Below are 12,962 nucleotides of genomic sequence, written 5' to 3'. Positions count from 1 at the left end.
TTTAAAAAATACAATATTCTTTTCAAGAGTTTTTTAGTTCTACTTGTACCAACTTAATACCCCTGGTCCCTTAACTAATAATCAGGGCCGTCCAAAGAGCAGACGGCGCCCGGGGCGCCGTCGGCGCCCTTCTTTGCCTCTTCTTGGCGCCCCCCCCCCCTATACACACAGAAAAATCAAGTTAGTTATAACATCAATGCATAATAGATTCTTTTTATATATATATTAATGAACAGAACAATCAAAGGGCTATACATAATACAAATTAAAACAAAAGCAATGAATCTGTTTCGAATATTTGTAAAACATTAATGCCCCAAAAACATTAATGCCCTTTTCGAAAAAAAGGGAAATGTTGAAAATCCAAATATTTATCTAGTAAAATTTTATTCCACAAGATAAAAAACTAACAATCAAAACTGAGTTGGTTATTCATAATAATCAAACGAAGAACACGAATAAATATTTTGCTGATTATAAATAGAAAATGTATTTATCGAAGTAAATTACATCAAAATTAAATTTCGATCTAAACTCATCCAATGATTCTTTTCAAGAGTTTTTTAGTTCTACTTGTACCAACTTAATACCAGCTTTCATACATGTTATAAACAAAGCTGTTATTATTTTGCATCAAATAGTTGTAAATTTTAGGGAGAACCTCACAAATACTCAACAACATCGAAAATCGCTCAGAATGGCGTTTTTGGGGCTCTAATTTCGAAAAATCACTGGACCTAATATTACAAAATATGGCCTTACAAATTGCATTTTAAGACTTGAGTTTGAAAAAATATTCGTGTAAGGGTCCCCATGCCACCTTTCTTTAATCTCACAAGCAATGGATTTTTTAAACGACACTTACAGAAAAATTAAACTGAACAGCCCATAAATGTAAAACATGGCTTAAATTTTTTGAACCATAATTTTGAGCAATTTTCATAGGAAATGCTCCAGATCCTCCTATCCATAAAATCTTCAGAGTTTGTTTAAAGTTGCGTTTTTGAAACTTCAATTTTGAAAACTTGCAGAGGGAGAAGGAATTGATTTCATTCTATTTAGAAAAATAACCGATCGGAAAGGGTCTCTGATCCCTTACCGTACGTCAATAAACATGGCCTTCTGACCTTTTTTCCTATCCAACCTAAAATATTTTTTTTGCACGTGTTCTCTTAAAACTTTTTTCACGCAGGGGCAGAATTCAAGCACATTTGGTGAGAACTAGACAAATGAGAAGTACCTTTTGTTTGATTCTAAACAGTTATATTCCCAAAAATTGTATCAGCTTCAATGATACAAAGGAAACGATTGTTTTGGAGACTTAGATAGAGAAGAATAATTTCGTGCCCTAGGAAAAAAATAGAGAATCATTGCAATGATTTTCTATTTTGTGTGTCTATGACTGTGTATCTATGACACACGAAATGAGGGGGCGCCGCAAGGCAACCCTAATTTCATATAATCAGAGCATTTTATACCTCGTGAAAATGTCGTTTTCGTGTGAATGTCGTCGTGTCCTATTGAAAAAAGGGCGCCTTGCGGCACCTACTCATTTTGTGGCGCCCGGGGCGATTGCACCGCTCGTCGGGACGGCCCAGCTAATAATTAGAGAAATAATCTCCATTGAAAACTATTACTGACACACACACAAAAAAAAACATTGACTTTGTGCGGCCAAACCTCAATTAGATATTCCAGTTCAAAGTTTTAAGGGACTATAGAGAAAATAAGATTGGATCTTATCGTCCTTTTAGAAAAATGACAGGTCGTCAAAGTAAGAAAAACAAGGAATTTATAATTTTCATTGCTATTCAAAAATAAATGCAAATGTTATGCCATGATACGCAAAAGCACACTACAAAACCTCGAACAATTTGAAATACCACACTCTATGCACACATATAATATTAAACACTTGTTAACAGCTATACTTTCCCCCAAAAGGTGTTATTGACAGCGAGTGAAAAGTGATGTACGTCACAAAAGACTGCGTTTCATACCTTGGTGAATATTGGTAGTACTATTTTCAAACTCTTTGTGTTGGAATTATTTTTCAATGGAAATTATTTCCCTAAACATAAGTTTGGGAACCTGGGGCCCGTATAAAAAGTTAAATTTTGTTTTTTTTTTTGACTTATTTATATTTTCATTTCAAACTTTCAATATCTTAGATCTGCATCTATCTAATTTCGAACATTTTTGCAATTGAAAGTACACATCTAGGACTAACGGTTGCGAAAATAGAGGACTTGCAAGTTAAAACGGAACACCCTGTATATATGAGGATTTTGAAATAATATAAAAAAGTTAACATAAAATTTTGTTTCACTGTTCTCTGAGAATGGGGTACAAAGAGACAACCTACGGGGCAGTGAGACAACATACGAGGATGAGATACAGCATATAGCAGGGGTGCCCACAGGGGGGGGGGATTATGACGCAAGTTGCGCCAACAATATTTGGGGGGGGGGGGTATTTTTCATTTTTTAAATTTATTTATTAAAATTTATGTGTTGATTTATTTTTAATTTAAGTTTTTTATTTTATTTTATCTTATTTTGTTTATATTTTATTTCATTTATTTATTTAGGTTGTGTGTGTGTGTGTCATTGGCGTGGCACAGAATTTTCTACTAAAATAATGATAATAATAATAATAATTAAAAATATATAAATAAGCAAATGAATAAAAAATATTTAAAAAAATAAATAAAACATATGAAAAAAAAAACAAGTAAATAAAATTAAAAAGAGCTAGAAAATAAAAAGTAAAAAAGGAAAAGAGGGTTGAGATTTTTTTTTCTTTGGGGGGGGGGGATTCGCGCCACTGAACTTGGCGGGAATGGGCACCCCTGGCATATATGGTTGAATAAATCATACGTCCTATGTTTAATTTTAAAATAAAATCATAATGAAAAAAAAAAGATTCAAGTTTCATCGCACATTTAAATAAAAACTTAATTTCAAATCGCACACACACACAAAAAAGAAAAAAAAAGATTCCGCTCTGTACCATTTCTTTTCGTTGGAGCCGTTAAAAATAATTTAATGTTTTTATTGGAAACAGATGCGACATCTGGTGTAGAAGGTCAAAACAAAATATTCAAAATGGTTTTAGTTTTGCGCAAAAATATAGTTACAAGTCTTCATCGTTATCGCTGCCTTTTGAATATTTCCAGAATAAAAAATATTTGTTTTTTAGTTTCTAAATATTTTGTAAACTTTCCTACGACTCCGAACAACTAATTAAATTAATTTGTTATTTTACGATTTTGTAAGGGCTTTCTGCTTTTTGCATCTGACTGCTTGATTTTTCATCCATTCGCAAACCCAATAAAATATAATAGGGGGCGCTGAAGCCACTGTCTAATTGCGGATTAAAAAGGTAAAACAAATGGCGTAGCTTATAACTTGCTTTGAAGATTAGTGAAAGACAGTAATTTATCATAGTGTTTGTAGGAAGCTTTCTTTTCTATTGTTCTAAAATTACATTACACTATAAACTATCGAAGCCTGTAATATACCTCAAAGAAAACACGTGGAATGGAATGTTTTACCTTTTTCGGTAGTATTGTAAATCACAGCAAGGTAGCGTATTTTAGCTTCGAAGATGCAAATTGACTCCAGTTTTGGTTTTATCTATCGTGAAAAGTAGAGCCCCTAAAGTACTATACTGGTGTGCAAAAATTAAGGACGAAGTAGAAAAATTAGCATATAAGCTGAACGAAGAGGCAGAGCGGACAGAAAGACCAATCAGGAGATTAAGTAAGGTGATGTACGGTAGCTCATGCGCAGATATGCAGGCAGACGTAATGGGGGAGTGTCTGAGTAGTATAAAGCATGATGTCGGAGTAAGATCAGTATTTCTGGCAAAGAGATTGCACGCCGTACAGCAGTTAAAATCACACCGAGTTGCTGCCTCAGCGAGAAATGGTGAATAATCAATCTGTTAGACGACATCTGGATGCTTTTACCCGAGGTCGAATCATTGGGAAGTTGGAGGAAGGCCGCAGTGTGACAAGTGTGGCTGCAGAGTTCGGAATTGCTCACAGCATCGTTTCACGACTTTGGAGACAATTTCAAACTACAGAAACAGCTATCCGGGGGTTCAGTAGTGGTCGTCCACGAGGAACCACACCCGCAGATGACCGGTATATTGTCTTACAGACCAGAAGAAACAGGCGGCAGACAGCGGGAGAAATCGCTAGACACACGACACAGGCGACTGGACGACCGATATCGCGTTTTACCGTGGCCAGAAGACTGCACGGTGGTGATCTGTTTGCACGACGCCCTATACGGTGTGTACTTCTAACGCCTGCCCATCGGAGAAGGGGTTCTCTGTGGTGCCGGGAACACCGGAATTGAAGAGACAATGAATGGGGACGAGTACTCTTTACAGATGAGAGCAGATTCAGTCTGAGTAGCGATTCTCATCGCATACACATCTGGAGAGAGCGGGATCATCCCTCGAACATCATTGAAAGGGACAGGTATGGAGGTCGCGGTGTTCTCGTTTGGGGAGGCATCATGCTTGGTAGTCGTACAGACCTTCACATCTTCGACGCAGGTTCACTCAACGGGATCCGTTATTGTAACGAGATTCTTCTTCCATATGTGAGCCTTTTTAGAGGCGCTATGGGCCCGCAGTTCCTTTTCATGGACGACAATGCACCATGTCATCGCACAGTAGTTGCCGAACAGCTCTTAGAGAGTGAGGATATTGAACGATTGGATTGGCCGGCACGATCTCCGGATCTCAATCCCATCGAGCATGTATGGGATTTTCTAGGCAGACGAGTGGCAGCTCGTACCTTACCACCAGTAACGATTCGGGAGCTTCGATTGGCGCTGCAAGACGAATGCGCAGCAATGCCTCAACAACTCAGTGACACCCTCATTCTCAGCATGGGCAGACGCTGTGAAACCTGCCTAGCAGTCGGGGGAGATCATATCCCCAACTAAAGACCGGATGTTTCTTGCTGGACACCCATCACAGGGATGTTTCGGCCTTCAGTCGCATTGCGCTCCATGCTACTGTTTCAATAAAGCTTCTTTTTATCCCTCTGATTTCTCTTTTAGTAAGTGTTGCTTACATTACACATGTCCTTACGTATTGGGGATTTTACGGTATTAAATGTGTTGATTTGGAAAGCTTTTGTACAAAGTTATATTTAAAAAACCGTCTCGTCCTTAATTTTTGCACACCAGTGTATACTTACTATAGGGGCCTTAGTGAAAAGTGTAATTCGCAACTCCAGAGCTCGAATACGATACTTTGCGGTGATTAACAATTCTACAGAAAAAGTTAAAACATTCCATTCCACGTGTTTTTTGGGGGGTAAATTACAGGCTTCAGACAGTTTGCGGTGTAATGTAATTTCAGAAGAATAGAAAAGAAAGCTCCCCACAAACACGATGAAAAAGTAATGTCATTCACTAAGCGTCAGAACCAAGTTATAAGTTACGGCATTTGTTTGTTTTACATTTTTCTTCCGCCATTTGACAGTGGCTGCAGCGCGCCTTTTAGTTTAGTGGAGTTGCGAATTAAAAAATCTTGCTTTTCATGCATAACATTTTTCATGCTCATTCATTGTGTTATGGTTTGTGTTTAACGCAAACGGTGATCACACAACTTTAGTAGAAGTAATGAAACATGATATTTTTCTTAAATATAGAGTCTGCGGCCAAGGAGATGGCGGAGGCTATGGTCAAGGAGGTAACGGTGGACCCGGAGGCTATGGTCAAGGAGGTAACGGTGGACCCGGAGGCTATGGTCAAGGAGGTGGCGGTGGACCCGGAGGCTATGGTCAAGGAGGTGGTGGGGGACCCGGAGGCTATGGTCAAGGAGGTAACGGTGGACCCGGAGGCTATGGTCAAGGAGGTAACGGTGGACCCGGAGGCTATGGTCAAGGGGGTGGCGGTGGAGCAGGAAACTATGGCCAGGGAGGTGGCGGCGGAGCAGGAGGCTATGGTCAAGGATGGGACGGTGGAGCAGAAGGCTATGGTCAAGGATGGGACGGTGGAGCAGAAGGCTATGGACAAGGAAACGCTGGCCCCTATGCCCTATGCAAGAATCCTCCTAACTGCGGGTCTGACTCAGGTTCGTGGTGGACTGGAAACACGGTGGGAGTGATAGCAGGATAAGTGGTGATGCTTTCAGACAGATCGAACCGTCTGTATGGAATAAAGGTATCAGACAAAAGATTGTTTTTGAGAAAATTCGTTTTGTTACCCAGATAGAATGTGCTCGAATCTATGTCATTTTCAATGCAGTCTGAAATAAGGCCCCAACACCGATAGTTATCAGCAAAATACCTGCAATCTTTTTTTTTTTTTTTGAAATTTGTATTCAGGTTCACTTTAGTATATTGTATGCAAAATCAATACATACAGGTTGTTCCGTTCTAACCTGCCTTATTTTCGCAACGGTAGCCCTAGATGTTATACTTCCAATTGCAAAATGTTCAAAATCAGATGCAGAGTTAAGATATTGAAAGTTTGAAGCAAAAATAAAAAATGGGTCAAAAAAATACAAAATTTAACTTTTTATACGAGCCCTTGGTTCCCAAGAATAAGTAATAAATTCAAGTCAGAGTTCCGTGTTGCTTGCATAAATTTACTTTTCCTCACTGAAATATGAAGTCTTTCTGATTCCGAAGCACATGTATGAAGTTTCCACTGGAAATTTGAGATGAAACAATGCTCGGCTTGTGATCGTAGCTCAGTGCTTTAAGACTTGTGTATGTGCAATGTTAAAATGGGAAAGAAATAGTACCTACTCTATAAAAATAATATTTATGCTCATTGAAGCCGAATAAACGAATTTCAGCAATTTATGCTTATCTTTTTTGCTCATAAACATTCTTTAACGGCTCGCCTTTCTTCTTTGCAGCTTTCGGCAGCTCTCAGGCTTCTAAGAAAATCAGAAGAAACTTTAAGCATCGCATTCCAAGCAAAGACGACTATATTTCATGTTTTTCTGCAGACTAATAAATTAATGCCCTTTTGTTTGTGTGTATCTGTTAATAACTTCTGAATCAAAAATAGCATGCAGTAAAATTTTGTAAATCATTCTCAAAAAACTCCACTTTAAATTCTTTCATACACATTACATACTTTTCTGTCCTTTGTCACTTAGTCACATACTTTTCAGTCAAATTTAATACGCTGAAACCTCGATCACTCGACACCATAAGGGAACATGAAAACATGTCGATATTAGTCGATGTCAACTTAATGAATTACCATAATTTTAATTCCTAAAGAGTCTCTGCATCACTTACTTACTAATGCTTAACATTCACATTAGGGAAATTAATTCCAGTAAATGAATTTTCTTTTCTGTTTTTGAAAAGTACAAAATAAAATCATTTTTAGTGATTACTTAAATACCTCGTGAGGAGTAAATCCATAATTTTGGAAAAGAGATAAAAGCTTCTTATTAGTCAGGTCTGTTGAAGATAAAAAGTCCTGCCCACACTCGTTTGAAAAACATGTCATGTTGCTTTTTTTCTCTACGGAACTCCCTGGGTACATTTATCCCACCCCTTCCTAGCCTTTTAGAATTGCACTAACATCACAGAGTGTGGCGGCTGACTCCCCTGGATAAAAGATTTAGTTCTCTAAAAGAGCTTTCCAGAAAAGGATCGACTGACCGAGAAACCGAAGAGTAAAATTCTGAGAAAAGGCCAATATGAAAGAATATTGGTAGTAAAACTTGAACAAGAGAACAGCGATTGGGCGTCGACTTATAGGGGTTCCTGCAAATGTGTGTCAATTTAGAGAGGTTTTCATCCATTCAAATTAGCATTGAGCCGATCGTAAGAAAAAAAAAAGTCGAGACAGACAAAGTTACTGATCTGGGAGTCTTAATAAGTCAGGATTTAAAGTTTAGCCAACAGGCTAAACTTTTTAAAAAAACTTTTTTAAAAAAAGTTTAGCCAACAGACAACTTATTGGCATTGCTAGTAACAAAGCCAATAAGATGCTTGGGTTTATCAATAGATCTATTTCAAACAAATCTAAAGAAGTTCTTTTGCCCTTATATAGAAGTTTGGCAAGACCTCATTTGGAGTATGCTGTTCAGTTTTGGTCTCCTTATCTTAAGAAAGACATTAATGTATTGGAAAGGGTTCAAAGGCGGGCTACCAGGCTAATAAGTGGACTTTCCCACTTAGATTACGATTCCAGGCTTAGAAGGCTAAAAATGTACAGTCTTGAGCAAAGAAGAGACCGAGGGGACATGATTCAGTTGTTTAAATTTATTAAAATGAAAGATGTTACGGGGCGGAAGTTTAGCACTGAAAACAGGCCAAGGGGTCATTGTTTTAAGTTATTTAAATCTCAGGCCAACATGGATATCAGGAAAAATTATTATTTTAACAGGGTAGTGGAACCTTGGAACAGCTTACCGGAAGAGGTGGTAATGAGCAAGGGAGTAGATAGTTTTAAGAAGGCCATTGATCTTCACTGGGGATTGTAAATTGACTAGGACCAGTCTAGCTGGGCCCAGAGCCTGTTGCTGGTCGTCACTTTTGTATTTGTATTTTGTATTTGAGTTATCGGGGCAGTTGAAATTCCGCGTGTCGAGTTACCGGGTAAATATGATTAGAAGTGTGATTTCAAGCATTAAAGTTTAGTAAATACTTTCTCGTTTCACTCATTCTGTTCTCAGTCATACCAATCGTACATAGGATATGGGTCGTTTCACGTCAATTGACCAAGTGGTCCTCATTAGCCAATCTAATATTTCAATAAAATAAAACAAGTTGTACTCATTGCTTGGAAACAAACATCTAAACATTTTCAGCCACCAGTATAAAAAAATCTTAGGATCTAAGATCCCTAAAAATAAAGCATTCCAAGTAGCAGATCTCCAGAGTGGTAACAGTTTAGGAGATTAAAGTACTTCTCCCCCGATTACATTTAATCAATTTTATGATGAAACGTTAAACAGCGTTTTTAGTAGTATGAATTGCCAATACAGCCTTCCAATACAAAATAACTTTAAAGAAATTCACAGCCCAAAGAAATAGGGAAATTCACTTCAGATTTACACACATCCTCATATAAATAAAAGCCGATGATCCAGTAACCCGCGTGCTTCAAGAATGAAACTCGCGCCACGGCATGAAAATTTGATAATGTATGTTGGTAATGTTTAACAAACAGGGAAAGGCTTTATTGTGACAAGGCTGAACTCAATCCGGTAAGTTAACTGTTTTATTGATAAATCTGTCATTTCAGGGGAATGAAGAAACGAAAAAAATTGTCAACAATGAGCGCTATGTATTGGAGTTCTGGAGCTTAGGGTTAATCCACTGGAGTTAGGGTTACAATTTCTTCTATCAAAATATCACCAAACAGGCAATGGCTTCTGTCAAACGTAGAAAAGTAGAAGCAATTTTCATCCGTCATACTTTGACGGGCAACTATCTAGTTTCTTCTTTACTTAATAAAGCAGAAAGTCTCTCTGTCCGGAGGATGTCTGGATGTCTGTAGGATGACTGTAGGATGTCCGTAGGATGCCTGTGACGCGCATAGCGCTTAAACCGTTCGGCCGATTTTCATGAAATTTGGCACAAAGTTAGTATGTAGCATGGGGGTGAGCACCTCGAAGCGATTTTTCGAAAATCCGATGTGGTTCTTTTTTTATTCCAATTTTAAGAAAAAAAGTATCATAAATTACGAAATTATCGTAACGTGGAACCGTAACATGGGAACAAGCCAATTGGCGAGATACGAAATTATCATAACGTGGAACCGTAATGTCGGTACAAGCCAACTGGCGAGAAAATTCACTATACATTATTTGTAAATATACAGGCGAACCAAAAGACCTTTTGATTTTTCTATTGCGGGCGAAGCCGTGCGGGTATCACTAGTTTATCATAAACGCCGATATTTGTGACATTATCTGAACAAATAACATGGAAATAAATAGACATAGTTCTAACGTCGGAACTGCTTTAAACAAAACTGATTCTCACTCTATATTCCTTTTGTTATACATCGTGTGTCAAGACCTGAATGCTAAAGATTTTCTCGTGTAAATAACGAAACTGAATTGAGTAACCAGATCCCTGTTTTTTTTTTTTTAATGTCTAAATGTTCCATTTCTATTAAAATGCATGAATGATAATTAGAAGTAATTTTAAAGTATGTAGTTAATTTTAAATAACTTTCGGTCAAGTACTTTTTTATAATATACTAGTGGTACCCGCACGGCTTTGCCCGTAGTAGAAATTTAAAAGGTCTTTTTGTTCGCCTCTACATTTACTAATAATGTATCGGAATTTCTCGCCGATTGGCTTGCCCATATTACGGTTCCACGTTATGATAATTTAGTAATTTACTCGTCCATCTTATGATAATTTAGCTCGAAAAAATTTTCTGAAAGTTGGAAGAGAAAAAGAACAAAATCGAATTTTCGAAAAATCGCTTCGATGTGCACACCCCATGCTACAAACTAACTTTGTGCCAAATTTCATGAAAATCGGCCGAACGGTCTAGGCCCTATGCGCGTCACAGACATCCAGATATCCAGACAGACAGAGAGACTTTCCGCTTTATTATTAGTAAAGAAGATAAAGATAATACAGCGGTAGAGAGAGAGAGAGGGTCAGAAGTATAAGGACAGCAGAAAAATTGCAGAGGAAAAAAAATCTGAAATAATTCAGTGAAGTTTATACACAAAATGCATTTTTATGCTAGAAATCATTGTGGAACGCTGAACATTTGAAAATACGAAAGATAAATGTTTTGCCGCGATTAATAAAAAAAAAATGTCATTATTAAAAGTGAACAGAATTACAAGGACAATGAACATTTTGCCCTGTAAAACCCTAGTAATCAATAATGTTCCCCTCTTTAGCCTACTTTCCCAGTAAAGTCAGTAAAAGAAGAAAAAAGTATGAAAGAAGGATTAATTTTGAACGCAGCTGCACAAGCAGGGTTGGGTTTTGGACTGTCCAAAACTTGTTCAGGACAGAATAGGTGGTTTTTACCGTCGAAAACTAAAACTGTCCAAAAGTGTCCGAAACTGTCTTAAATTGTCCAAAACTATGCTAAAGCTAAAGCAGTGTAATCTAATCAATTATTATTTACTTCACTATTCGTAATGCATAAATATAGATATTAATGAGGTTAAATTAATGAGCATTTGATAATATTTTTCTCCAAAATGTTTTTACTTAAAAAAATTGCCAGTAACTATTACATAAAAACTTTCTTATGTAACAGTTGATAGAATTGTGAAAGGAAATTCACAACACTACCAAGACAACTAATTTCAGTTCTATTTATAACTCAAAGGAATGTTATTAAATGTGCAATATTTAGGTACAAAAAAAAAGCTTATTTTTTTTTAAATGGTTTTTGCAAATAAGTTTTACATGATGCTTTAACGAAAATTATTTTTTTATATCATAGATTAAAGAACAAGAAATTGATGATTAAACACTTCTGTTATAAAGCTTATGAATTAAAAAAAGAATAGCACATTTTTAATATAATACGTTCTGTAACTATTAAAAATTGTAATTTATTGCATTTAAGTCAATTATTGCACTATATTTTGAACACTTTCTTTTGCACAGATGCATAAATGTCAAAAAATTTGGTTTATAGAAGGAAAAAAAAAACTGCATACAAATTGAAATTTTCAATGAAAAATTTAATTTTTACTTAACTATATTAAAATCAGCTGCATGAATAAGTTACATATGGTATATTTATACTTGAATGTTCACATTAAATAAATATATTTTACAGTCAAAAAATATAATTTCGACACATTTTGTTCTGTTTTTGATATTTTCCCACAAAATATAGTTTCTCAAAAATAGTTTTGGACACTTTTGGGCTCAAGAGGTTTGAACAGGATGATAAAAACCTTGCCAAACCTGCTTTCATTTGCACACATGATAAACATAGGGAAATTTGGTTACTATTATCAAAATAAATAAATAAACTCATGCATGCAAATTGAAATTTTAATAAATAATTCAACTTCTACGTAACTTGATTAAAATCATCTGCATAAATAAGTTGAATGTTCTCATTGAATTAATGTTCAATATAAAACATTACTTTGATACATTTTATTCTTTTTTATTTTTATTTTTTGATGTTTTCTCACAGAATACATTTTTTCTAAAAAAAGAGTTTTGGACAGGACGGTAAAAACCAGGGGTTTTACCGTGGTTTTTACCGTAGTGTCCAAAACCTTGCCAACCCTGGCACAAAGTGTTCGAATTTTAACTTTTATGCGCACTAAGTAGTTAATTTATGCCACACCATGTATCTAAAAATGCATCGCATGTGATAAACTATATAATTACTTCAAAAAAACATGGGGAAAACAAATTTTTCCTACTTGACAGAATTTATTGAAAAACGTTATTAAAAAAAAAAAAAAAAAAAAAAAAAAAAAAAAAAAAAAAAACCATTGCAAAACCTCTACGCATTTGTTACGAAGGAAAGAACTATACCACTCACCTCAAAATTTTTTTGAGAGTTTAGTGCCACCAATTGCACCTTTTCAGCGCCACTCACCATCAAAAATAAAAACATACTATTTTTACTAATTTTGGCTAAAAATATTTAAAAATAGCATTTTTTCAAAACTTCAACCCAATAGCGGCAAAAACAAGGAATTGTGCAAAAAAAAAAAAAACTTTTTAAGATGCACTTTGCTCCACCAGTGGCACCTTTTCCGCACTACCCATCATCGAAAACAAAAAGTTGTCCTTCGGCCCACCCTAGCGCCCATCTTCTCCAAGAGCAGAGCTGCACCCCCTAAGTACCGCAAGATCCCTCAACCCAGAAGTAAGGCCCCAAAAAAGGGGGAAAATATCCCTCAAGGCACTCCCTAAGAGTTTTAATAGTGCATTCTGTGACATCCCCCCCCCCCGGTGGTTTGTAAAAGTTTGGTTCTGATATGTTCACCCCCAACTTTGA

General features: G+C 36.3%; 1 protein-coding gene across 1 annotated transcript in view; it reads left to right on the top strand.

Annotated features, from left to right (window-relative positions):
- LOC129223301 (uncharacterized) overlaps nt 1-12,962 on the top strand; it is an 84,902-nt gene that overhangs the window by 49,522 nt on the left and 22,418 nt on the right. The window contains exon 5 of the mRNA XM_054857867.1: nt 5,678-6,102. Within this exon, the coding sequence (XP_054713842.1) occupies nt 5,678-6,102 (425 nt within the window). The remainder of the gene's footprint in view (nt 1-5,677; nt 6,103-12,962) is intronic.

The sequence above is a fragment of the Uloborus diversus genome, chromosome 5, assembly GCF_026930045.1.
Source record: "Uloborus diversus isolate 005 chromosome 5, Udiv.v.3.1, whole genome shotgun sequence".
In the NCBI taxonomy this organism is placed as follows: Eukaryota; Metazoa; Arthropoda; class Arachnida; order Araneae; family Uloboridae; genus Uloborus; species Uloborus diversus.
Note: the sequence above shows the minus strand (reverse complement) of the source record. Positions and strands in the feature narration are given on the sequence as shown.